General features: G+C 55.1%; 7 protein-coding genes across 7 annotated transcripts; 5 read left to right on the top strand and 2 right to left on the bottom strand.

The window, feature by feature from the left end:
* Window positions 1-43: 43 nt before the first annotated feature.
* CCMA1212_000491 (Eukaryotic peptide chain release factor GTP-binding subunit) lies at window positions 44-2,590 on the top strand (the record flags this gene model as incomplete). The annotated part of the gene is made up of 3 exons (XM_073697957.1): window positions 44-638; window positions 687-2,473; window positions 2,534-2,590. The coding sequence occupies 3 exons, from the start codon at window positions 44-46 to the stop codon at window positions 2,588-2,590; spliced, it is 2,439 nt and encodes an 812-aa protein (XP_073563528.1).
* A 4,909-nt stretch (window positions 2,591-7,499) lies between these two features.
* Window positions 7,500-10,881, top strand: CCMA1212_000492 (uncharacterized protein; the record flags this gene model as incomplete). The annotated part of the gene is given in 9 exon segments (XM_073697958.1): window positions 7,500-7,606; window positions 7,618-7,737; window positions 7,798-7,994; window positions 8,101-8,149; window positions 8,234-8,259; window positions 8,346-8,395; window positions 8,476-8,642; window positions 8,705-8,738; window positions 9,538-10,881. The coding sequence occupies 9 exon segments, from the start codon at window positions 7,500-7,502 to the stop codon at window positions 10,879-10,881; spliced, it is 2,094 nt and encodes a 697-aa protein (XP_073563526.1).
* A 442-nt stretch (window positions 10,882-11,323) lies between these two features.
* Window positions 11,324-13,617, bottom strand: CCMA1212_000493 (uncharacterized protein; the record flags this gene model as incomplete). The annotated part of the gene is made up of 4 exons (XM_073697959.1): window positions 11,324-12,189; window positions 12,246-12,541; window positions 12,649-13,356; window positions 13,433-13,617. 4 exons carry the CDS (start codon window positions 13,615-13,617, stop codon window positions 11,324-11,326), a joined length of 2,055 nt encoding a protein of 684 aa, XP_073563523.1.
* Window positions 13,618-14,133: 516 nt separating this feature from the next.
* CCMA1212_000494 (uncharacterized protein) lies at window positions 14,134-15,011 on the top strand (the record flags this gene model as incomplete). The annotated part of the gene is made up of 2 exons (XM_073697960.1): window positions 14,134-14,755; window positions 14,827-15,011. The coding sequence occupies 2 exons, from the start codon at window positions 14,134-14,136 to the stop codon at window positions 15,009-15,011; spliced, it is 807 nt and encodes a 268-aa protein (XP_073563900.1).
* A 307-nt stretch (window positions 15,012-15,318) lies between these two features.
* CCMA1212_000495 (Thiamine pathway transporter THI73) lies at window positions 15,319-17,266 on the bottom strand (the record flags this gene model as incomplete). Its single annotated transcript, XM_073697961.1, has 6 exons — window positions 15,319-15,639; window positions 15,710-15,824; window positions 15,890-16,083; window positions 16,146-16,693; window positions 16,776-16,884; window positions 17,018-17,266. 6 exons carry the CDS (start codon window positions 17,264-17,266, stop codon window positions 15,319-15,321), a joined length of 1,536 nt encoding a protein of 511 aa, XP_073563899.1.
* Window positions 17,267-18,564: 1,298 nt separating this feature from the next.
* CCMA1212_000496 (uncharacterized protein) lies at window positions 18,565-18,774 on the top strand (the record flags this gene model as incomplete). The annotated part of the gene is made up of 1 exon (XM_073697962.1): window positions 18,565-18,774. The coding sequence occupies one exon, from the start codon at window positions 18,565-18,567 to the stop codon at window positions 18,772-18,774; it is 210 nt and encodes a 69-aa protein (XP_073563530.1).
* Window positions 18,775-22,201: 3,427 nt separating this feature from the next.
* CCMA1212_000497 (uncharacterized protein) lies at window positions 22,202-23,429 on the top strand (the record flags this gene model as incomplete). Its single annotated transcript, XM_073697963.1, has 3 exons — window positions 22,202-22,415; window positions 22,485-23,044; window positions 23,103-23,429. 3 exons carry the CDS (start codon window positions 22,202-22,204, stop codon window positions 23,427-23,429), a joined length of 1,101 nt encoding a protein of 366 aa, XP_073563989.1.
* Between the last annotated feature and the right edge of the window lie 825 nt (window positions 23,430-24,254).

Genomic DNA, 24,254 nt, shown 5'->3' on the forward strand with positions numbered 1-24,254 from the left:
CTCCACAAATCCTGCAAGCACCAAACTTTACCTTAGCGATGTCATGTCGCTGCCTTGGTGGGGCTCGAATTTTCACATCCTGCACCATAAAGCCAGCGAAGACGCTCGACCGTCGCCTTTTCAACTCCCAAGACTCGAGATTGTGAGCAGAATCAGCCGCAGTCCATCGACGGAGTCCGATCTCTCGCTGCTCATCATAATTCTTAAGCGGCTGGCAGTCAGAGCAACTCGTCACTCGGCGGACGACGACTCTCGCGCGACCCCTCCAAGCAACTCATCGACCAGAACAGAGACTTTGCCCTCGCCACCCACGATGTCGAACCTCAACTCCTGGGAGGACGATCCTGCGGCCCAGGACGAGAACCTGGCCCAGCAGGCCCAGCAGCAGCTCAACATGAACGCTGCCCCTCAGCCTGGCGTCTTCCGTCCCGGCGCAGCCTCGTTCCAACCAACCGCCCAGACCTTCCAGCCCGGCCAGGCCTTTGGCGGGGGTTATGCGCAGCAATATCAGCAGCAGCAATACTACGGGCAGCAGCAGGGCTTCTACCCACAGTACGGCGCCGGCCAAGGCTTTGACCAGTACAACCAGTATCAAGGCTACGGCGGTAGCTACAACCAGGGCTACAACCAGAACTACGGTATGTCGATGCCGCCATGCACCGAATCTAACTCTCGAAAGCTAACAGCTGTTTCCCCAACGCCAGGCCAACAGGGATTCCATCAACAAGGTCAGCAACAGGCCCAGCGAGCCCAGCAGCCCGCTCCCCAAGCCCCCAAGAACAATACGTCACAGGCCGCTCCTGTGAAGTCGCTCCCCGTCGAGAAGCCTGCGGCCGCTGCCAGCGCACCGAAGCCCGTCGTCTCCAACGAAGGAGGTGCCAAGGTGCTCAGCATCGGAGGCGATGCAAAGCCCAAGGCCAAGGTGCTGTCGATTAGCTCCACCACCGCCGCCCCAGCCCAGGAGGAAGCCAAGGCCGAGCCATCTGACGAGCCGGAGGCGGGCAAGAAGGCGTCCGCAGTCAAGGCTATTGAGAAGACTGGTGAAAAGGCCGGCAAGGCTGCCGGCAGCGGCAAGACCTCCGGAAGGACGTCTCCCGACCCATCATCCAGCCGCTCCAGCCCGACCGGCGCGGCAGAGAAGAAGGCTCAGCGCGAAGTCGATGCGGTTCTGAAGGCGCAAACAGCCGATGTGGACGACGAGACCCTCAAGGAAATTTACGGCAAGGAACATGTCAACATCATTTTCATCGGACACGTTGATGCAGGCAAGTCAACATTGGGTGGTTCGATCCTCTGGACCACCGGCATGGTCGATGAGCGTACCATGGAAAAGTACAAGAAGGAGGCCAAGGACCTGGGCCGTGAATCGTGGTACCTCTCTTGGGTCATGGACTTAACCAAGGAAGAGCGAACCAAGGGCAAGACCGTCGAGGTCGGCCGTGGCTTCTTCGAGACGGAGAAGCGACGCTACAGTATTCTGGATGCTCCAGGCCACAAGACATATGTGCCCAGCATGATCGGAGGTGCTTCGCAGGCCGATGTGGGCATTCTCGTCATCTCAGCGCGAAAGGGCGAGTACGAGACCGGGTTCGAAAGAGGAGGACAGACGCGCGAGCACGCCATGCTTGCCAAGACGCAGGGTGTCAACAAGCTCATTGTGGCCATCAACAAGATGGACGACCCGACGGTGGAGTGGTCCGAGGAGCGTTACAAGGAGTGTACGACCAAGCTGCAGCAGTTCTTGAAGGGAACTGGGTACAACCTGAAGACGGATGTCTACTTCATTCCCGTCGCCGCCCAGATGTCCCTGAACATCAAGGACCGATTGCCCGAAGGAGTCGCCCCTTGGTGGAAGGGGCCGTCACTGCTGGAGTACCTTGACAGCATGCAGGCATTGGAGCGCAAGGTCAACGCGCCATTCATGATGCCGATCAACGCCAAGTACCGAGACCTGGGTACCATGGTAGACGGCAAGATCGAGGCGGGTGTGATCAAGAAGGGCATGCAGCTGGTCATGATGCCCCGAAAGCAGCCGGTGGAGGCCGCAGCCCTCTACGGAGAGCAGGAAGAGGAGCAGCAGATTCTGCAGTGCGGTGACCAGGTGCGTCTGCGTCTCAAGGGCATCGAAGAAGAAGATATCCTGCCCGGATTCGTGCTCTGCTCGCCGAAGCGACTGGTGCACTGCGTCTCCGAGTTCGAGGCCCAGATCCGAGTCTTGGAGCTCAAGAGCATCCTCACGTCTGGATTCAACTGCGTGCTGCATGTCCACGCCGCCATTGAAGAAGTCACCTTTGCAGCTCTGCTGCACAAGCTGCAGAAGGGCACCAACCGCAAGAGCAAGCTGCCTCCCACACACGCCAAGAGGGGTGACAGCATCATTGCCAGGCTGCAGGTGACTGGAGGCGCCGGTATGGTTTGCGTTGAGAGATTTGAGGATTACCCACAGATGGGTCGTTTCACCCTGCGAGACCAGGTATGATAAGGAGATACAAATGTCCTAGACCAGTACGATTGTGCTAACAAGATCACGCAGGGACAAACCATTGCCATTGGCAAGATTACCAAACTCATTACCAGTGAGGATCAGTAAAGGAGCATTGGTGCGATGGACGAAAATAGATGGAAGACAAGAAAGTGTCAGCTCCAGGCGGTTTGGCTAAGACATTGAAAAGGGCAAAAGTGCAGAATCCGAGCGTGAGAGCAAGCTCTGCCAGCAAGGCGTCAAGGAGACGGACAAGACAAGAAAAGACGAGCTACCGGCTCGTATAGAAGGCATGGCCCGCATGAGGACCAATGTCGAAGACTCGGGTGGCTGCGGGTTGACACGCTGCGAAGATTTGATATAGGTCGGGGGTGGGATGCAAGGCCATCTGAAGCATTTGTTAGATGCCACATGATGCCACGAATATCAAGCATAGAAAGGACAACGAATTTCTTTTTCTTGTTACAAACGGGGGATATGGCAGTGACTCCGATGTAGCACTCTGTGCCAAGGGCAGGGAGACGTGGGCTTGATAAGAACAATGTCTGCCAAAATGGTGCAAGCACAATTGTGAAATGAGAAGCAGTAAGAGATAAGAACGCCTTTGATATGGGCATTCATTCCGTATTGACCCGTCAAGCTGCACGTCGGAATGTTACCAAATACATGAAATAGGGCGAAGCATCACGAAAGGGTATACTTTCAGCCGCTCACCCCAAAGCTACCATTAATCTCAAGCCCCTGAACTCGGCGGAAGGAACGGAGATGCGAGCAGATACGGTCGCGGTCCGAGCTCTGCAGAAGCCCAAAAGGCTGAAGAATACGTTCGGCACATCCCGTAATATACAGTAGAGTAGAATGCTGACTGACTTACACAAGGTGACGGGGGCCGAGAAGCCACATGAAAGGAGCCGTATCGTGTAAGTTGGGAGTTGGACGAATCAGGGGAGAAGAGGGAATCATTTACGGGCTTGTTGTGTGTGAGATTCGGGAAGGACAGGGAGGGGGGCGTGTGGGCGGGGGTTTGGTTTTGGGTTTGGGTTGGTGTTTCTAAGGACCTGCATGCTTGGGCAGAGAGAGAAGAGGCGTGGTTGTTTGGTCCCTGGTTTGTTATTGGAGTTGTAAAGGGCGAGGGCATCCCGGGCTGCTCCGTATGTCAGCAAGGGTGAAGCATTCACTATCAAGTTACGTGGTAGATCTTATAAGAAAGTAAGGAGCCTGGATCTCTATGGGGCAACACAGCCCGCTCGTAATGACACCTCAAAGTCACGAAATACTCGTTCATGTGTGTAAAATCACACATTGCTGAGAGGGACGAAAATGATTCGGAATTAAGGGGGCGTGTGTGTGAAATTTCCCATGTGGACTTTCTTTGCGTAAGGTTTGTAGGCCGCAAAAGTCGGGGGGGTGGGAAGAGGGAGAGGCTTCCGAACCCGAGCCGGCGAGACGGAGCGGCACAGCTCGAGGAGGGGGAGGGACCTGGAGGAGGATGGGAAATGGAGGAGGAGGATTTCGGGGGTCCGTGGGAGTGGGGTCGGATGGAGGGTTGGGGTTTTCGGTTCGGAGGGATGGGGAGGCGGTGCCGGGTAGGTGGAGGAGGAGGAGATGCTGTTTGACTTGTGAGTTGATGATGGTGAGGCGATGAGGCTGCGACTGGGGACTGCGAATAGAAGAGAAAGAACTAATGTGTCGAGTCTGGCGTAATTGATTCCAAGACGGCATACCAAATATCACTTCTCTGAATGCGACAATGAAAACGGTCATGGACGGTGTTTGGGGTACGTCACGGCGCCAATCAAGGTGGGCTTGGCGTTGAGCCGGGGAAACGATGGGTGCTGAATGGGGAAGTGATCGATTGGATGATGAAAAAGAGTCTCCAGCACATGGATAGCAATTCTGAATCAAGAAAGAAAGAAACAGTGGTTTCTCTGTTGTGACGGCATTGCGATTTTGCGTGTTTGCGGTCTGGTTTGCCACGAGGAGAGGAGGCTGATGAGGGCGCTTTGTCTTCAGTTCTTTCTATTAGGGATGACAAGGTTGCTGCTGGCTTGCTCCATTCGACTTGAAAAGGAAAAACACACAAGGAAAATGACAGTATGATACTATGATTTACCTTCTGCCATCGTGCAATCAATATCTTGCGCAGTTACCTACTCGACTGTAGGTGCCTCACCATATCACCACCACATACGCATACTGAGACTTTCATGTGCTTTCATGTGCACCTAGATGCTGCGAACTGTCATTCCTCAGGCCAAGCTCTGGCAATCCACAGCGAACACAAAAGAGTACAAGATGGATACCACAAAGGGGTGGCATTAGCACAGCGGAGATTATCGTCTCGATTCAAGACAGCAAAAATACTAGAAAATGATAACCAGACAAGAAAAGAGCAGGTACCGGCAAATGATGCACCATACGTACCTACAATACAACTACAACAAGTCCAAATATTACATGTTCGATTGCCTTTTGTCGCGGGCGAAATCGGAACAGAAAGACCACAGCGACCGGGCAGCCAATCACGGGATCGGACGAACCGGGAAACGGGGTGCCGTTGGGCCGAGACTCTTTTTTTTCCTTTTTTCGGTTCGTTTCGTCTGATGCCGCAAAATGCTTGTTGATGTTGCACATGTACCACTTATTGTTTATTTCTGGAAGAAACAAGCGCAGTATGAAGAGAAGAAAGGGGAAATGAAATGTCAAGACTGAGTCATGGTGCTCCCGTATGACGGTATTTGCGTCCAGCATGGCTCGGATATCTGGTGCCGAATGTCTCGAGCAGCAGCAGAACTGAGACACGAGCAACACACGAAAGAAGAAAAACGGGAAGCACTGAAGAGATGAGGATGAACCTGAAATGTGTGTAAAGTACATGCCGTGCCGAGCGGAACCGCAGCAACGGGGGCATCTTGCCGGCAGGGAGAAAGAGTAATAGTACATGTCATTCTTCGTCTTCCTCGTGGGAAGTTCAGGTACCTTGGCAAAAAGAAAGCCAAGGGGGGCGTGTACGTGCAGCCGAAAATCTCGTGAGCCATTCCGGTTTGTCGAGAAAATCGCGGGGTAGCGAGATTACCTTACTCGCACGCCCAAAGGCCCAAAACTGCGGCTCTCCCAAGGCGAAAAGCCGGGCCGGTCTGTTCTAATTCTCCCCGGATTGGACCTGGACCTACCGTGACTCTGGGCCGGAACTGGGCTCCAACATGGATTTGGTACCTAGACTCTAATCTTATAGGAGTCAAGTGATTGGTTCTAGACGTGCTATTTTGCGGCTCAGGCACTGACTGGGTCTGAAATCGGGCAATAGATAGAACTTGAAGCGGAGGAAAAGAAAAAGGGGAGAGATCTCGTGCCCAGCTGTGAAATTCGGTTACGACATCTCACACCCTTTTGAATTCCCTGTTGGGTTCCACCGTTGGATGCGATTCCCTTGCCCCTTCGCCTTCGCCGGGAGTCTCAATGCACGGACAGCATCAAGGGTTTATCATGGTTGTGAATGTCCGGACGGCTGCCTTTCATAACATACTTTGGTGTTCCGTGAAAAGTGAAAGATGGTAGAGTGTACATACATATGTAGAGTCAGGAGTGCCGTGTCCCCATACCCACGACTCCATGTGTTAGCGGGAGAAGCGAGTCAAGCTTTCCCGGGCCGGGGAGCAAAGAAGCAAGAAAACGGTGCTGGCATTTTTCCTTCCGTTTCTTTTCCTTGCTTTTGACATCCCAGTCCACAGGCCTTGCGGGCATGGATCTTTCCCTTGAGGCCTGTTCCTGTCATTTCACGGGCCAGCCTCGTGACCGTAAGAAAGTGCCATGATTACCCAACGATTACAACTACTGTATGTGCGTCCTGTCAAGCTCGGCTTGAGTCGGTGGCCTCGTACCCGGAGTGAAGATGATCAATGCCTTCTCCCTACAACCAGGCCCAGAGAGAAAAAAAAAAAGAAAACAGGTCTAGAGCATGAGAAAGTACGGGGTAGTGGAAGAGAAAGCAGAGGCGATTCGCCACAAGAGCATCATGTGTAAAAGCAGACACTTCCCCATCGGGCAAAGCCGCTTCTCCGGGCGCCCATTCCGTACGTAATCGCCCCGCATTAGCCGCTGAGGCGCGCCGGCAAAGAAAGTCGAGACAATCGCCCAGGCTTATTACATGTATACAAGTTGGACGTTTAGTTTGCGCTGCTGCATGGGTTCGGAATAGTCCGCTTGGGAAAATGGAAAAGAAGATTGCTGTTTGTCTGTATTCACGGCGACAAGGAGCCAGATGCAATCGTCGTTCCCGGTTTTTGCCTGCCTAATGATCGAATGCACGTTGTGGTGGTGTGGTTGGGCAAAGTTGGTTCTATGTTCTCACATCAGTCGCATCGCGTTGGAGACGAGACGATGAGGGAACAGCAGAGAAGCTTAAATACGGCTGCTTTTCCCGCCTGATCAACTTCTTTTCTTTCTCTGGCTCGTGAGCATCAAGACAAAAAGGCTTCGTCTTCTGACTCGATTCGATTCCGCGGTGCGGTTTGTGCCGTCATCAATCCATCATTTACCGTCTAACACCTAGGTACTCCAAAGTACCCAAGCCGCACTAACAACTCAACTGACTCTCTCTGCTGGCATCGTGAGTTACCCAATTTTCTTTGCTCTCTTCGTACGCCTTCTTGTTTCCCGCTTCCCTTGCGTCCTTGAAACACACGCCCCTTGTGCTGCAATCCAATCCAAACAGAAATCTGCTTGAGAAACGATCAAAAAGTCCCGTGCTTGAATCAGTTTACCGGACAACTGCTTGAGCCGAGCGCAGACGACGGCAAGCGCCACAAAAGCTACATGGCAGAAACATGGCTTCCTTTCCACCTCCAAGTCTCTTCTTTGCTTCACACACGCCCTCTTTCCCTTCTACTCTCCTATCCTCTTCTCCACACAGAGATCCCCGGCTTGTCTCTTTGCCATTCACACACCCTCTTTCCCCTGTTTCTGGCCGTCTTCATTCCGATATAAATTCGTGCGTCAAGCTTCGCACTGCCCGGCAATGGCTCCACAGCCCCTTCGGAAGAAGCCTGTGCCTCTGCATCCTGCCAGTCGGGACTGTTCGATCGCAGGGCTACTAGCTAGTGCACCTTTGGAGGGGAGCAGCTCGTATCTAACAGCTTGGCTCTAGCTTCTGTCCGTCTGATCTGCCGCAAGTACATCGACACGCTGGTTCTTGCGAGTCGGTACCTGAAGAAGAAGAATAACTCCAAGGACGCCATACCTCACCCCGGCATCCTGTGACAAACGCCACGCCCCTCCCCCTTCCCTGCCCCGGTCCTTGGCTCTAGCAGCTGAAGCGGGAACGAAGAGAAAGAAGGACGAAAAGACGAAAAGGACGACATCGACATTCCGATCCTGTCCCTCCGGCTCTGCTCGACTGGAATACATAAAGATCCAATGGATCCCGTCTTCAGAACTGCCTCCCCATACATTGATCCTACCGTCAAAGGCCCCAAGTCGCAGATCCAGGCCTCGGGAATAGATTTACGCAAGAGTAAGTCGGTTCCCATGAGCGCTCCTTTTGGTGCTGCCCTCAATGGCCGTTGAACTACAAGTCAACCGGGATCGTGCAAGACTTGGGAGGGCTAACACATGAGCAGTGATTTCAAGCAACGTCAACAAGACTGCCCTGCACCCTGGCGGTGTTCAGTGAGTGCTCCTCCATGCCATCGATGACGGGTTGTTGTCGTGTTATTGCAGACAGACCAGTGACTAACCTCCATTGTGCTGCAGGCCTTACCGCGAGCACACCGAGCTCGGTATGTGTCCACCTTGGCGCTTGATGCAGCTGACCTTGGCTCACCGCCCTGCGACCCGGCATTATTAACCTGTCTGTCTGCAACAGAGGAGGAACTGCACGAGATTGCCCACATTGACTACGACCGCGTCGCCATTGTAAGTGATAGGCATCGCCAACCAACAACTGCACCTGTACAGTAAGGACATCTCACTGACAAGTTCCGTGTCCGCTGCAGGTCGCCAATCCCTCCGTCGCCGCGCTCTACGAAGATGCCCTCGTCTACGAGAGCGGCACTGCCATCACCTCGAGCGGTGCTCTGACTGCCTACTCGGGCGCAAAGACTGGCCGCTCGCCCCTGGACAAGCGAATTGTCAAGGAGCCCTCTTCAGAAAACGACATCTGGTACGTTCAAACCGCCGCAATTCATTTCTGCGTCGCACGGCTAACCAAGGCCTTCTTTGCAGGTGGGGACCAGTCAACAAGCCCATGAGCCCTGAGGTAAGTCGAGTGCCTGATCGTCGCCGCGAGCGTCATCTCCATCGTCATTGTATTGTCGCCCTTGCTCCGACTCTACCCATGCATTCGTCTTCATTCTTGTCCCACATTTGTCTCAATCCCTGCATCTGCCTTCTTCTGCCTCGGGTCAATGGTCACGCGAGCGGGGGGCGTCTCCTATTCAGCTCTGTTCAGCCCAAACCCAAACCCAAGCCGCCACCTCCAACAAGAATCCCTTCAGCTGCGCTTCCGCACTTGGACAGCCAGAGCCAAAAGCCAGAGAATTGGGGTTCCTGCCTTTCGTCCTTGGTCGAATCGGAAGCGCATGCGGAGAAGTGTCCAATGAACAAGGGTGCAGCTCTAGCTTGGCGTCACTGCAGCCCCCCAGACCCCGCATGAACACGAAATAGCCAAACTTGGTCGGCACTCTGGCGACGAAGAGGAATGCAGGGCAAAGAGAAAAAGCCGGGGCCCCGCTGGGCCGAATCGGCTAGCCGACCATAAGCGGCCTCCCAAGGACGCCCGACACCCGCGGCTTTGGCTCGTGATGCTGCCATCCAGGCGCTTCCGATCCGATCCGAGGTGCTCCGGACCCTGGGTTGCCCGAGCTGACTTGGGGAAAGGGCTCCGGCAAGTGTCTGCGCTACCACCAGCAAAGTTGTTGGTTGGATGAATGAATGAATGAATGGGTGGATGTTGTGTCACTTGCCAATTCCGTGCCTGAGCTGAGGCACACTCACACACATGTCGATGGGTGACACTGGCGATAGATGAAAGTATAGGCTAACACCCTCACTCTCAGGTCTGGAAAATCAACCGAGAGCGCGCCGTCGACTACCTCAACACCCGCAACCGCATCTACGTTATTGATGGCTATGCCGGCTGGGACGAAAAGTACAGGATCCGCGTCCGCGTTATCTGCGCGCGCGCCTACCATGCTCTCTTCATGAGGAACATGCTCATCCGCCCTCCCCGCGAGGAGCTCGAGCACTTCCACCCCGACTACACCATCTACAATGCCGGCACCTTCCCCGCCAACCGATACACCGAGGGCATGACCTCTGCCACGTCCGTGGCCATCAACTTCGCCGAGAAGGAGATGGTCATCCTGGGCACCGAGTATGCCGGCGAGATGAAGAAGGGCATCTTCACCGTGCTCTTCTACGAGATGCCCATCAAGCACAACGTCCTGACTCTGCACTCGTCCGCCAACGAGGGCAAGAACGGCGACGTCACCCTCTTCTTCGGCCTGTCCGGCACCGGCAAGACCACGCTGTCTGCCGACCCCAACCGCGCCCTCATCGGCGACGACGAGCACTGCTGGAGTGACCGCGGCGTCTTCAACATCGAGGGCGGCTGCTACGCCAAGTGCATTGGCCTGTCGGCCGAGAAGGAGCCCGATATCTATAACGCCATCCGCTTCGGCTCCATCCTCGAGAACGTCGTCTTCGACCCCGTCACCCGCGAGGTGGACTACGACGACGTCACCCTGACCGAGAACACGCGCTGCGCCTACCCCATCGAGTACATTGCCAACGCCAAGATCCCCTGCTTGACCGACAACCACCCGACCAACATCATCCTGCTCACCTGCGACGCCCGCGGTGTGCTGCCGCCCATCTCCAAGCTCGACAGCGCCCAGACCATGTTCCACTTCATCTCCGGCTACACCTCCAAGATGGCCGGCACCGAGGACGGCGTCAACGAGCCCCAGGCCACCTTCTCCAGCTGCTTCGCCCAGCCCTTCCTGGCCCTGCACCCCATGAAGTACGCGCGGATGCTCGCCGACAAGATTGAGGCCCACAAGGCCAATGCCTGGCTGCTCAACACTGGCTGGGTCGGTGCCGGCTTCGCACAGGGCGGCAAGCGATGCCCGCTCAAGTACACTCGTGCCATCCTCGACGCCATCCACTCTGGTGAGCTCGCCCAGGTCGAGTTTGAGAACTACGACGTCTTCAACCTGCAGGTCCCCAAGACCTGCCCCAACGTGCCCGCCGATCTGCTGAACCCCAAGAAGGCCTGGACCGCCGGCGGCGACAGCTTCCAGAAGGAGGTTGTCAAGCTGGGCCAGCTCTTCCGCGAGAACTTTAAGAAGTACGAGAGCGAGGCTACCCCCGACGTCATTGCCGCCGGCCCCAGCGTCTAAGCTGCTAGAAGACGGAGAAAGGCAGTAAAACTAGCGAAAAACAAATCCCGGATGTTAGGGGAAAGCGTATGGACTTGGAAAATTGTTCGTTCACGAATGACCAGTCGTGATATCCAGCGTCGTCTATTGGCGATGCGTGTGGGAAGCTGACAACATCACTTTTGGGAAGGATTTAGATTTTTTTTTTCTGTTCCTCTTTTGATTTCTCCTCCTTTTCTCTCTTCCTGTTTGTTCTCTTGTTGAAATGACCACGTTTTGAAACGCTGGGAAAGCATCGATATGGGTCGGCGTTTACGACATTTCTGTTTCGCGTTCCCCCTTTCAAAATAGCTCAGGGGAATGAGCTATGTAGCCAAATTGAAGGAAAACGTTTTTCTATTCAAGAATTTGCCTACAATGATATGCCAACAGTGACGTCCTTTTGTGTTCCATGGATTTCCCGTCACCCAAAGCTGGTAAGATTCTCCAATATAGAGGACCACATCTCATCGTTAAACAGATAACCCCCATCCTCCGCACCACCAGCATAGTAGTACGCGCCAGGCACAAACCCCCTCTGCTCATCCAATAACTCACCTCCACCGACATTCTGGCCCGACAGATGCTGCGCCGCCGTTGCAGCGTTCACACCGATATTCACAGCAGTAGCAGCAGCAGCGGCGGCAGCAGCAGCATCCTCCCTCCCAGCTGGAAGGGGATTCACATCCGCAAGCGGATTCCTCCCCACGAGATCGACCCCCAGAATGGCCTTGACCCGGGGCGCATACCAGCTCGCGAGGATGCCCATGTGGCAGCATAGCGTACCCGCCACATCCAGCCCCTTTTCCTGCGCCGAGAGCCCCTCAATGAGGACCTGAAATTTATCATACAGTCTGGCGACGACGTGGAGATAGTCTGCCTCGTCGATGACGGCCTGGGCCTCACTTAGGCTATCGCCTCGGATCTTGATCTGATTTGCTGATGATGATGATGATGATGATGATGATGATGAAGGGGCGGTGGGATTGTTGTTGTTGTGCTTGTTGGCGATGAGTTTCAGGAGAGCTGATACGGAGCGCGGGAGAATGACGAGGGAGGCGCACAGCTGGGCGAGCGTAAAGACGGTGATTTGGGGCATCTGCGCGTCGGGGATGGCGATGTAGGCGTCGATGAGGGCCTTGCTGTGGCGGAGGAGGTGCCAGAGGAGGGACGTGCGGAAGGGGGACGTTGCGAACGATGGTTCGGCGGATGAGGGGAGGGATTCGTCGTTGAGGGCTGTGTCGCGGATGGCCATGTTGGCGTAGTGCATGGTGCAGCGGAAGGTGTTTGCTTAATGAAGCATGGTGAGTATATCATGCTTTTGAACTTTGAAGAGGACGGTTTACCTGTATAGTCTGGACATTTTGATAATTCTTCGTCTAGGGTTGCTTTCAGGGCGTCAAACTGCCGCAGATGGGCCCCGACCATGACCTTGATGAGGGACTCTTGGTGGAGCGCACCGTCTTCATCTTCGAGGCCTTTGAAACTGGCATCAACGGAGGATATGAATGACTGCGTGAGGATCATTGGCCGGATGCATCTGTCGGAGGGATACTCTGTCGAACTGGCCATGTTGTCGCAGCACTCGTCTATCCGCTTGCTTCGTGTCATTGCCGTCGGCCTGTTTATCACCCTCGGCAAGCTACATGACAACCACAGCTCATCCATGAGTATCAGCAAAAACTCTCAACTCAGCTTCACCTCGAAAACCAGTGGCTTCACAAGGGGGGGGAAGGCTCTTCAACTCACCTCGTAGAAACCCAATACGTCCCAAGCAGCGCCCTCTGCTCATCCATCGTCAAAACCCCCCTTTTCCGATGCAGCCCCAAATCATACGCCACCGTCACGCACAGATCCATCAACAAGACAAGCTGTACGTTGCCCCTCTGCGCGGGATACCTATACCAAGCGCACAGCACCAGCAACGCGCGCAGCAAGCCCAGGTTTCTCTCCGAGCCGGCGACGACGCGCGACGTGACGTGCTGCATGATCTCGTCGGCGAGGAGCTTCCGGAGGGGATGCGCGCTGGGGACGACGGCGGAGACGACGGCGAGGAAGAGCAGGGGCTCGCGCCGGCGGAGGTGGTGGGCGCTCCTCTGCGAGGGCGGCAGGACGACGAAGGGGAAGTTGGGGACGAAGCTGGATGCGAAGCGGGCGATGAGGGCTTCTGCCTCGGCGGTGGTGAGAAAGCCGCGGTCGACGATGTCGGGGATGCCTTCGAGGATGGAGGTTGTCGGGGGCGGCCGGCCGTGGTAGCCGTCGCTTTCGGCGTCCAAGGAGTCTGCGTTTCCGTCTGCGGCAGCGGAGTGGTCTGCTTCTTGGAGGGAGGCAGACGAGCCCGTAGCCGCTGTTGTCTCGTCCTGGGAGATGGAGGATGCTGTGATGGTTTGGCCGGATCGAATCGCGCTCAGCTGAGCCGTGAGCTCTTCGATCCTGCTCTCAAGGGCATCAACGCGGCTATAGCAAAAGCAATCATCCAACACTTGGTCAGCCAGCATTTCACCCCAATTCCACAGGAGCTTGCAATGCTCACCCATCGTCGTCTTTGCGCCTCCGCTTCCGCTCGGGCAGATCCAGATAGACGCACTGCTTGCCCAGGCGGGCACAGCGCTGGCACAGGTTGTCCGTCCGCGGCTCGCACTTGGACTTTGCCTTTGTGCACGTGACGCAGGCTCTTCTCTTGATTCTGCTTCTGTGGATTCCGCTGCTCTGGTTCATTATCAAATCACATCAGGCCAAGGATGAAGTGTGGAAGATGGATGCGTGTAAGTGACTCCAAGAGCAAGGAGGAGGAGGTTGGAGCGGCCGGTCCGAGATCCGTCGGCCGATGGCTGGACACAAGTTCCGCTTCCGTTGCTGACGAAGGAGATTGCTGATTGGCTGCGTTATGAGACGGCCGGACGATGGACTCCGGTCCGGCCGTTGGTGAAAGGGAGAGGCTCTCCATCTTTGTTGAGGTGAGTTGATTGATGATATGGCGCTGGATATGGAAGATGCGCATGGAAATGCCGGGCTTCCCCATGTAGCACCTGTTGGACCATGGGTTCGTCATCGCGGCATTGTTCCTGTCCATGGCAGTGACGCTCTCCACCACAGAGTCGACCTGGCCACGACTTACACGAACAACCGCATATAAAGCCCCCGAATACCCTCCATCATCTCCAACAACAAGCATCCACTCCATTTACATTCCAAGGAAACCCAGCACCCCAGGCATCCTCCCACAATCCCATCATGCCATCGTACGCCATCACCGGCGCCTCCAAAGGCATCGGCCGCGAACTCGTCCGCCAACTCGCCCAGTCCCCCACAAACACCATCCTCGCCCTCGTCCGCAACCCCTCCCCAACCTCCATCCCCTCCCTCCACGCCCTCGCCCAATCCCACCCCAACATCCACATCCTCCAAGCCGACACCACCGACCCGGCCTCCATCCTCGCCGCCGCCCGCAAAGCAACCGAGATTCTCGACGGCGGCGCGCTCGACGTGCTCATCCACAACGCAAACTCCGTCGACCTCGACACCTTTGCGCTCCCGCCTACAAAGGTCCCCTTTGATGTCGATGCCACCAGGAAGTTTTACGAGGTGCCCGCTCGCACGGCGATTTGGGGCGGCGCTTGGACGACCAACGCCTTCTTGCCGCTCATCGAGAGGGGCGAGATGAAGAAGATTGTGCACATCACGAGCAGCATGGCAAATACTGAGCTGATTCTCGGGTCGCGCATCGAGTACGCGCTGGCGTATTCCATTGCAAAGGCGGGCTTGAATGTCCAGGTCGCAAAGTATGCGGCTGAACTCGCGCCCAAGGGCATCAAGACTCTGGCTCTGTGCCCCGGCTGGGTCGATACTTGGGAGGGTAAGCAAGATATCGCACCTCCTCCCTTCCCCCCATTCCCTCATTTTGTTCCTAGGCTCACATGATTGTAGGCCCAAAGCCGCCTCAGGTTGTTCAGGCGGAAGAGTTGATGCTCGGCCAGTTCCGCAAGGTTGAGCCCAACCTCAAGGGCCAAATCTCCGTCGAAGAGAGCGTCTCGCAGCAGCTCAGGGCCATTGATGCACTTGACGCTGCCAGAAGTGGCACCGTCATCAGGGCCCGGGACGTTGAGGCTTAAACTGCGTTGCTCCTCCATGGCAGCATGATGAATCCGGCATGCAAGGCAGTCATGCATAGCCAACAGGATATCATGTATATTCAACCTCTATAGACATAACCAATGCTTATCGTACGTTTGATTTTGTAAAATGAGGGTATATCGTACTCGTCTCATACATCCAACATGAAAGCCTCGAGCCATCGTTTGGATTTAATTCATATCAAGCAACATACAAATGGCATAAACAAGACAAAAAAGGCGTGGTCTAACAAAGAAGAGGAGTAAACAAGAGGAACATCTCATGGCATGATGGCATGCATACAAATTAGTAAGAATAACGGAACATCTTGTTCTCCTTGTCCGTCATGGTGGCCCAGACCTCAGGAGACATGAATTGTTCCTCGTTCTCTTTGCTGCGGTCGCCGCGTCTCTTGTTGCTCCATACATAGTAGAGGAAGAGAGTAAACGTAGTCACGGCGCATCCAGCCTGAGTGCCCATGACTGCCAGCTTGGCGGGTCGGAAGTCGGGCGCATCACGGGCCTGGAAGGTTTGGGGTCCAATAATGTTGCCTAGGGAGAACGAGCCGCTGACAATGGCAGCAGCAAAGGCACGCTTGGTGGCACCGCTGACGTTGGCGACAGTCCACTGCATCCGTCGCGTTAGTCGGCTCACCGCTGCAATCAGACCGTGTGTGCATGGCAGCGGGTGTACTTACGGCATAGAAGAGGGTCAGAGGAGCGACAACCGCATTGACCAGATAGATGCCAGCCAAGACGCCCGCGTGGTGGGCTTTGGTGTCAAGGAAGGACATTAGGGCGCCTCCAATAATGCTGTGCAAGGGTGTTAGAAGTTACACAGGCCTCCGTATGTGTGACCTAAATGGTGGCAAACGTACGCGGGGATGATGCAGGCGATGATCCAAGCCCATCGGTGGGACTGCCTGCGAACGCCGAAACCGACGAGCAGAGTAAAGAAGATGCTGACAACACCCGAGGGCATGTTCATCAGGGCAGCCTTGGCCGGCAGGTAGCCCAGGTTCTTGATCAGAGTTGCCGAGTACGTGGTGACGACACCGCTAGAGACGGAGAGCTTCGGAATGTTAGTATGATCCTCAGAGTTGGACGACCAGCGAAAGGATAGTCAAGACTTACCAAAACGACGGACAGCAGCAGCAGGTAGATTTGAGGATCAAGGAGAGCCTCCACAATCTCCTTGGGGCGGAATTTGCGGCTCTGGATGCCGGTCTGGTTGACACTGACATGCTTCAACAGGGCAACCTTTTCGTTATCGGACAGCCAAGAAGCCTTCATAGGGGTATCAGGCAAGAAGAAGAAGGTGGAGAGGCCGATGACAACGGTGACGCATCCCAAGACGACAAACATGATGCGCCAGCCAGCCAGGGAAGCACCGGGGGCCACATGCTGGAAGCCGTAGGAAATGGCACCGCCGAGGATCTGGCCCAGGCCCAGGCCGAGATACCAGAACGAGAAGCGAGGAGCTTGCTCCGACTTTGTGTACCACTGGCTGCTGATGAGCATCAATGAAGGCCCAATCGTGGCCTCGAAGATGCCCAGGAAGACACGAGAAACGAGCAGCGTCTGGTAGTTGCGGGCTGCGGCACCGCAGGCCGTGGCAATGCCCCAGAGGGTGACATTGAGCCCGAGCCACTTGGCAGCAGGGGCGACCTGGAGGAAGTAGGCTATCAAGACGCCTTAGTCGATATGACTCTGGCATAGGGGGACGAAGGAGCATGTTGCAATGTTTGACAGAGCTACACTTACCGTTGGGGATCTCAAAGCAGAGTAGGCCGACAAAGCAGAAGGTAGCCACATTCGAAAAGTCATTGCCCTGGAGATGCAGGTCGACATTGAGCCCCATGACAGCCGCATACTGCCTCTACATCAGCATCTCGCATTATCACGCAGTGTGAACCCACGATGGGGACACCCAGTTAAAACCCGCTCCCTCGATCTGAGTGGGGGCCGATATGCAGGTACGAAAGGATCATGTCAGATCGACTCACATTCAGGATGACCTTGTCAAGGAACTGCATCGTGTAGCAGAGGAACATGAGAGGCACGATGTGGAGGTCGATCTTGCGGCGAAGCGAGTCGATGTTGATGGCGGCAGCGCCGGCGGCGTCGCGGTGCTCATTGAGGAACTTCCACGCATCATCGATGCCGGCCTCGGGAACGTCGACATCGCTGTGAGACGGGGTAGTGCCGCGGACATCGATGTCGCCCCCTTTCTCGCTGATGTTCGGGGAAGACATCTTTGCGATTGTCCTCACAGCTCTCGACTGTGCCAAAGGGCTACGGCCGCGGATTCGGATCCGGCGAGAGGCGTGGAACAAAGATTTTGGTAAGGACAAGATTGGGGGAAAGTGACGTGACGAGTGAATGGTATGTCTGAGCGCCCCAGCGAGGGAGTAGGCGGACGGAAAGGGATCCAGCTGTGTGTCTGAGATGGGGACTGGGACACGGATTTCCTTCCAAGGCTCCAGAAGCAGGACGATCAGCGCTGCTCGCAAAAAGATCAACACCTTGAGCCAGGAACGGCAGTTCAAATATGATGCGGAAGGGGGGGCTGCCGTACGTCGTAATAAGAGGGTTTCCGGGCTCCCCAATGAGGATATGGCATGAAAGACTTGACAGGACAGAGCAGGGGTTCCGTGCCCGAGGGAAGGGGTCTTGAACAGATCAGCTATGGCGTCGATATCGCAGTTCAGGTGCGCTCGCACTTGTCCAAGCTAGCAGCAGTTCACAGCACACAAAGATGAGACAATTGGACGGGGCGCAGGTTGCAGCGGTGCCACGAGGGGCCGCAACGAGGGTTCGAGCAAGGTTCGGCAGCAGGTCCAGGGATATGCTGGGTCGGACCCATCAAGCAGCGGCTTAGCACAGCTCGTTGAAGATGACTCGTAAGAAATAAGTAGGGAAGAGAGCATGTAAACTGGACACAAACGGTGCTAGCAATGCTAGTGAAAGGGAGAAGCAAGCAGGCGTCGAAATAAGAGGTGGGAACTCGAACTGGGCAAGACAGATGTGCCATCAGCGAGGGGTTTACCGTAGAGCCGGAGAGCAGGGAAAATGGCTCGACCCAAAGGGATGGATGGTCACAATGGGGTGGGTTGCGCCGCAGATGGCCTGTCAAAGCAGCGTTCCTCTTGGCCCGGCGTCGAGATGCTAAGCTGCCTTCATTCCTAAGTGGTGGGTGGTCGAAGCAGTCTAGAAGAGTCGCCGCGGGTGCTCTCTCCCCAGGCATTGCCTCCCCCAATACTTGTGGATGGGCGAAATCTCCGAAGGCGTTGCTTGTATCAGCCACTCGATCATATGTATCGACAGACCTGTTGCTCCAGGATAGCAAAGCCAGTTGAGGTCTCCTCCGCCCCCGGTCCACCCCCACCTCTTCGAAGGATTCGCCATTATATTACCCAGCAAAGTTCAAAGCGAGGGCCTAGCAGTACTGCAAGGCCATGCCAAGCAGCCAAGGCCGAATATTGCCAGGGGGGGATGACAAAGACCGAGCAAGCCCGGGACTCGCTGCGCGAGCTTGTGGAGGCGGGAGGCGATGCCGCGATCGCACGTCGTTCGCCAAGCGTGGTTGATGAAAGCGGCCAAGCAGCGCTCAGGACCAGACCAGACAGGCCACGGGGCGGAACACATTTCCGACGGGTCTGCAGGGGCCAAGTGCGCCGTCGACGCCTTCAATGCAGGCGTCTTCCCTCGTCCGAGCCAGCATCAAGCTGCGAAGCCAGCAGCAGCAGCAGCCAGCGTCTAGTCTCTGTGTGGTCTCTGTCCCGCCCGGCGGCGCATCGCCTGTCACGGATCGCGGTGCGAATTGGCTGTCAAGCATGAACTGACGGGGGTCTCGGGAATTGACTCGAGTAACGTTGATTGACCGTCTCGTACGATAGCCGGATCAAGGGTCCTATCGAGGCCGTTGTAACTGTCAGAGAGAGTGATGACGGAGAGGGACTCGAAGAGATTGTTGATTAGCGAGCTGGGCCCGGCAGTCGACCGCAGCTATTAGATACCTCGACCTACCCCCTACGTACCTCTCTCCCTACAACTACTAACATCAATAGCTGGAGCTGGGTGCTGAGCCGGTTCTCCGTAGGGGCCTTTAGCAGCTACGGCGGAGCCGAGTTAGCACTCAAGGGCGCCTGGACAAGCAACACACGAGGCCTGTAGCTTCAAGCTCTCAGCACTACCAGCGACTGGACCTACCGCTCCGACCCGCTTCGGCCGAGGGTCACCGTCACGAGCCCCGGTTTCGCTTGGACTCGTTCTCCAATTCCAGGCACAAGTAGTATTAGTGAGTTAACCACCTACATACTCCCCTGTATGCAGGAGGCATGAACATATCATATGTACGGCGGCTCTGCCTCGCGCGGTCCGGTGCAGGTACAGTTGCAGCTGCATTCCATAGTACTTCGGTTAAGCAGCACGCTGGGGCTTGCATGTATGTACATGTAAATATCATGTGTGTCATTCAAAGTCGTGCTCGGCTGCCGCAGGAACTTACTAAGTAGGTACTCGTATGAAATGATACCCGGACGCTGCTCCGTTAATCCTGGAAGAGCTCCTCCGAGTGTTTTGCAAAGTCCCTCGTCCAGGGACTGTGAAAAATCTTCCGTCGTCGTACTCCGAGCAGTGCGAACCTTGAAGGCCTCGCAAACCCAAGAGTCCACCTGCCCTGCGCCCACTGATCTGCTCATAAATTGCGTCGGGGTTCCGCTACGATTTCAATTTAGATCGCCCACGTTTTTGGGCCCGTTTCCAGCTCGTTTCTCCCTCCAGTTCTCCCTTACAGAATACTAACACTAACGGTAGCGCCCAATCTTGTATTACCAACTTAAGGTACATGATCATGGGCTCATGTTACACAGGCTATTTCGGGGATTGCAATCCAGTGATATCGTGTTGGCAGGCACATGAGAAGGCATTGCCTGCATTGTGCCTGCCTTTGTACCGTACTGTATGTGTTTCGGACGCACTTCACATGGCAAGAGGCGGCAATGGCAAGTCGGCCCAACTGTTGTCCCTTCCTTCCTCATTTGGCACCTCATCCAGGAACCGGGGAGTACGTACCCACTGGCCCAATCCTTCGGCAACTCCACAATCGACGGGCAATCAAAGAATTTTTTCCTCTCGTCTTCATCCAACCCCGAATCGTCGGCGTTTTTCCTGGTCGGACTTTGCGCCTTGCAACCTTTGCGGCTGGCCGTCTCCATCCCAATGTCACTGTTGCAACCACGATTACCTGTTCAGTGCCTGCCGTTCCCCTTCTTCAGCTGCCCCTGAGGCGACAGACAGGTTATGAAACGCGTGGGAGTTTGATTCTTCCGGTTTTACTTCCTACCAAGTAACCCTACATACAAACGATCTTGTCATCCTGCTCATGCCGTCACGATACTTCCACCACCTTCCTCTGTGAGCCGGGGCATCTCGGCACTCGCAGCATGTGCCACTGATGATGAAAGAGGCCCGCCGTCTCTGGCCCACCAAATCGCCCCAGTGATCTTCGCAGCTAGCAAGAAGCAAAAAGACCAGAGCAGAGCCAGAGGACACTTGCAGCGCCTTGGGTATGCAATATGGAGCGCCCGGACCAGCGCAGCTGGAAGATTCTTTAAGCTCTTTTCTTTCTTGTGATCGGCCGAGGCAAGAAGTGCCCCGACCGCACCATACCTCGACAGCTCTGTAGAGAGCTATATACCTCACTTCTGCCGTCATGCGTACAAACAATGTCTCAGACGGCACTAGGTCCGCTGCCATTAATAGAATGGTCTGTCTCAAGCGGACAGTCGACGCCAGGCAAAAGCATCGCAAGTCGATGCCGAAGATACTACATACTAGTACTCTTTGTACTGCAGTTACCGCAGTTCCTACGATTTGGCTGAGACGCACGCAGGCTTTCCCCCCAATGGTTGATGATAGGTCGGGTCATGAGCGCTGTGATGGACGGATCCTCTGTCCGGTAGTCCATTAGCGGCGGCCCGTCAGTTGACAAGAGGAGACGGCTTTGCTGGTGGCATTCTACTGGGGTAGATCAACACGCCAACCGCGCGCCGGCCGAAGCCACGCCCTCACAGTACGGTTACTGTCCGAGCAGGTATACACACTATACGTTACAAACGACCAGGTCGTATGGCTATCGCCTGGCAGGCAGGGATGTGGGTGGGACCACGTATCCTCCCTTGCTCGCCATGAGGTGAGATGCTCAATGCTCTGTCCTCGAGAGCCCCGGCGCAGGCAGGTATGGATTCTCTTGAGGAGTGCAAAGTACAGCGCTGTTCTTTGGGCCAATCCCTTCCAGAGGCCGCGGCCAGGTTACTGCTAATTTCATGCGAGACGGCATCGTAGCATCGTCTCCCAAGCTCGACTCCGCCAAAACGGCAGAAGAGTACGTGGTATACGTTGGATCGCTACAGGGCAAACAGAGTTAGAGCCGAAGACTGCCATGCACGATTGGCTCTCAAGTCCACGGTGACTCGTGCCCTCTTCAGCAGGGCCCCCAAGCTCCGCACCGTCGAACCTGTCCCTCCACTCCTTGCTGCGAGTAGGGATCTTCTACTAGTACCTCATGCGAGAGACGACCTGCCCTCATCTATACGCCGAGCCTGGACATAAGAGGAAAGTTATCCTGGGGGTTTTTGTACGGATGAGGATACTCTGTACAGCTGTCGACCAAAAGGGTAGCATTGATATGCTGGATTTGAGAAAGCGAGCCTTCCAGGGCCCCGGGTTGCAGCCTCGTGTCCCAGCTTGATGCTGACCAAAGGGAGAAGAGAAACCCTATCTAAGACACACCTCGCGTCTGCTAGTACCGGATCCATATATCGTCCGACACTCTCGCCCTTCGCGGCCTTTGGCCGTGAATGCTCTCCTACTGGACGAGCATTTCTCTTATATCTCCCTTTGGGGGGCCATCTTTCTGTCGGTCCCGCTTATACTGATCTTCGATTTCGCTTTCATGCTGTGTCCCGCGACTGACTGCAGCAAGTACACATACACCGTCTATTGGCTGACTTGGCGCTGGCATCTGCTATATTTTCTTTGCCGCCCTCTCTCGTTCTCTTTTCTGGCCGGTACCCCTCGTTGCTGCGTCTCTCGCCGTCCCAGCGCCTCTTGCATGGCCGCCGCCATTCTCGGCTAAGCAACTAACACCGATCACGACCAACGTCGACCATTCAACGCTTGTCATCATGGCTTGGGTCGTGAATGCCGACGAGGCGATTAACCATGAGTCTCAATATCCGACCATCGTCATCATCTGCTCCATTCTCTCCCTGTTTTCCATCGTGATCGTTGGAACCCGTCTGTATATACGACACACCGCCCGCGGTCTCGCTGCCGATGACTGGATGGCTGCTTTATCCGTGGTGTTTGCGCTCATCTACTCGATCCTCTGCATTGTCCGTAAGTCAAGACGATGACGCTCCGTTGGCCGAAGCCGTGGTCGTTCATGGGTATTGACGCGCCGCGCAGAAACCAGATATGGCCTGGGACTACCCATCAAAGACCGGCCCGCGGCCAGTCTGATTCCGTACACGAGAGTCAACTTTGCCGGACGCCCCATTTACCAACTCGGAATCAGTTTCTTCAAGATTGCTCTCCTCATCAGCTACCTACGACTTCTCAAAGGCACAGACCAGAAGACGTATCGTAAAGTTGTCTTTGTTACCATCCTGGTGGTGTTTCTCGGGCATCTTGGTTGTGCCCTCTCACTCATCTTCGCCTGCCACCCCGTTGATAAGTCTTGGAACCCCTTGAAAGCAGGAACTTGCCTGCCTGCTGGACCGTCATTTACAGCCTACGCGGTCGTCACCATCGGTTCCGACATCATCGTCGCCATCATTCCTCTGCCGGTTCTCGTCAAGCTCAACGTTCAGCTGGGCAAGAAACTCGGTCTCATTGGCATCTTCCTGCTCGGCCTCTTCACAACAGTCTGCTCGATCCTGCGGTATACACAGATTAACCGAATCTCGAGCGGCGATGGTAATTCCACCATGCTTGTGCTTTGGGGAACCATTGAGTTCAATGTCGGCGTAAGTATCCTATCTCCCTGATGGCTCGGCATGCACATGGCTAATCCTCTGGTTCTAGAACATGGTTTCATCGCTGCCATTCTTGGCACCCGTCTTTATGAGAAAGGCCAAGGAATACCGCACGAAGAACTCGTACAACCACGGGTCATCTCACCAGAACAGTCGAGGCGGTCCCAAGGGCGAGCACATCAAGCTTAGCGATGTTTCCAACAGCCACGACCGCGATAAAGACAAGAGCATCATCCTGTCCACAGGCAAGTCCTCGAGCGAGGAGAACATCCTTCAGGGGACGGGCATCATGAAGTCCGTCACCTACACCGTACGGGTGGATGACGACAGCAATCAGCCTAGGCGGCGAAACGACAGTTTTGAGGATAATGTCTAGATGGATGATTTTCTGTGGCAGCCTGCATTATGGGCCTGTTATTTTGATTTGGTCTTAATTTTCCTTTGTCTACTAAAGAACTGTGATGCCTTTTCTTTTTTTGTATACATTCTTCTTCGTTTCTACTGCACGGGATGCTTTTAACGCCTTGGATTGATGCTTTGGAACGACTACTTGCTTTCTTCCTGTTTCTTCTTGTTTCTGCAAGGTGTTCACCAGGGGCTCAGGGGGAGAAAAGTAAAGTACAAAATTGGAGCACTAGGATATAGGATAGCCGCAGAGGCAATGAATTACTGCGGCCTTGGAGATACTGCCAGCGAATGCGTGATGCGGCTTCTCACTCTAGGCCCGTACACGGCTTTCTTTTTCTGTCTACCCAACGAAGCTCGTGAAACTGACTAGAGCAGCCACTGCGTGCAACCCTTTCGAATCCTCCTTGAAACCCCAGCTACAAAGAAGAGGAAACGACATATTAAGACGGCATGAATAATACTCAATATCTGGAACCTTTCAAGTTTCCGGCCTCGACATGCAGAACACATTCAAGCTGCCTTACGAGAACAGACGGGCAAGGGGTACTGACTTGGCACTAAAGGTCCGCAGGAAAGGGAAAGGAAACGAGCCTCATAGTACGGAGTACAAAGCATAAGTCGGGGGGGTCTCTTCTCAGTTTCGGATCCCGTTCCCGGAGCAGTTTTCTTGCATTGGGGGATCTGGAATTCTCAGACAGGACAGGGAGGCTAAGCTGGGGTCGTGATAGCGCGGCAAGTTCCAAGAGTCGGGATTGGGCTGATTATATTAAACAATTCTACGACCCTGCTCCCA

This window comes from Trichoderma ghanense (assembly GCF_004382785.1).
Source record: "Trichoderma ghanense strain CCMA-1212 chromosome Unknown scaffold_0, whole genome shotgun sequence".
Classification (NCBI taxonomy): Eukaryota; Fungi; Ascomycota; class Sordariomycetes; order Hypocreales; family Hypocreaceae; genus Trichoderma; species Trichoderma ghanense.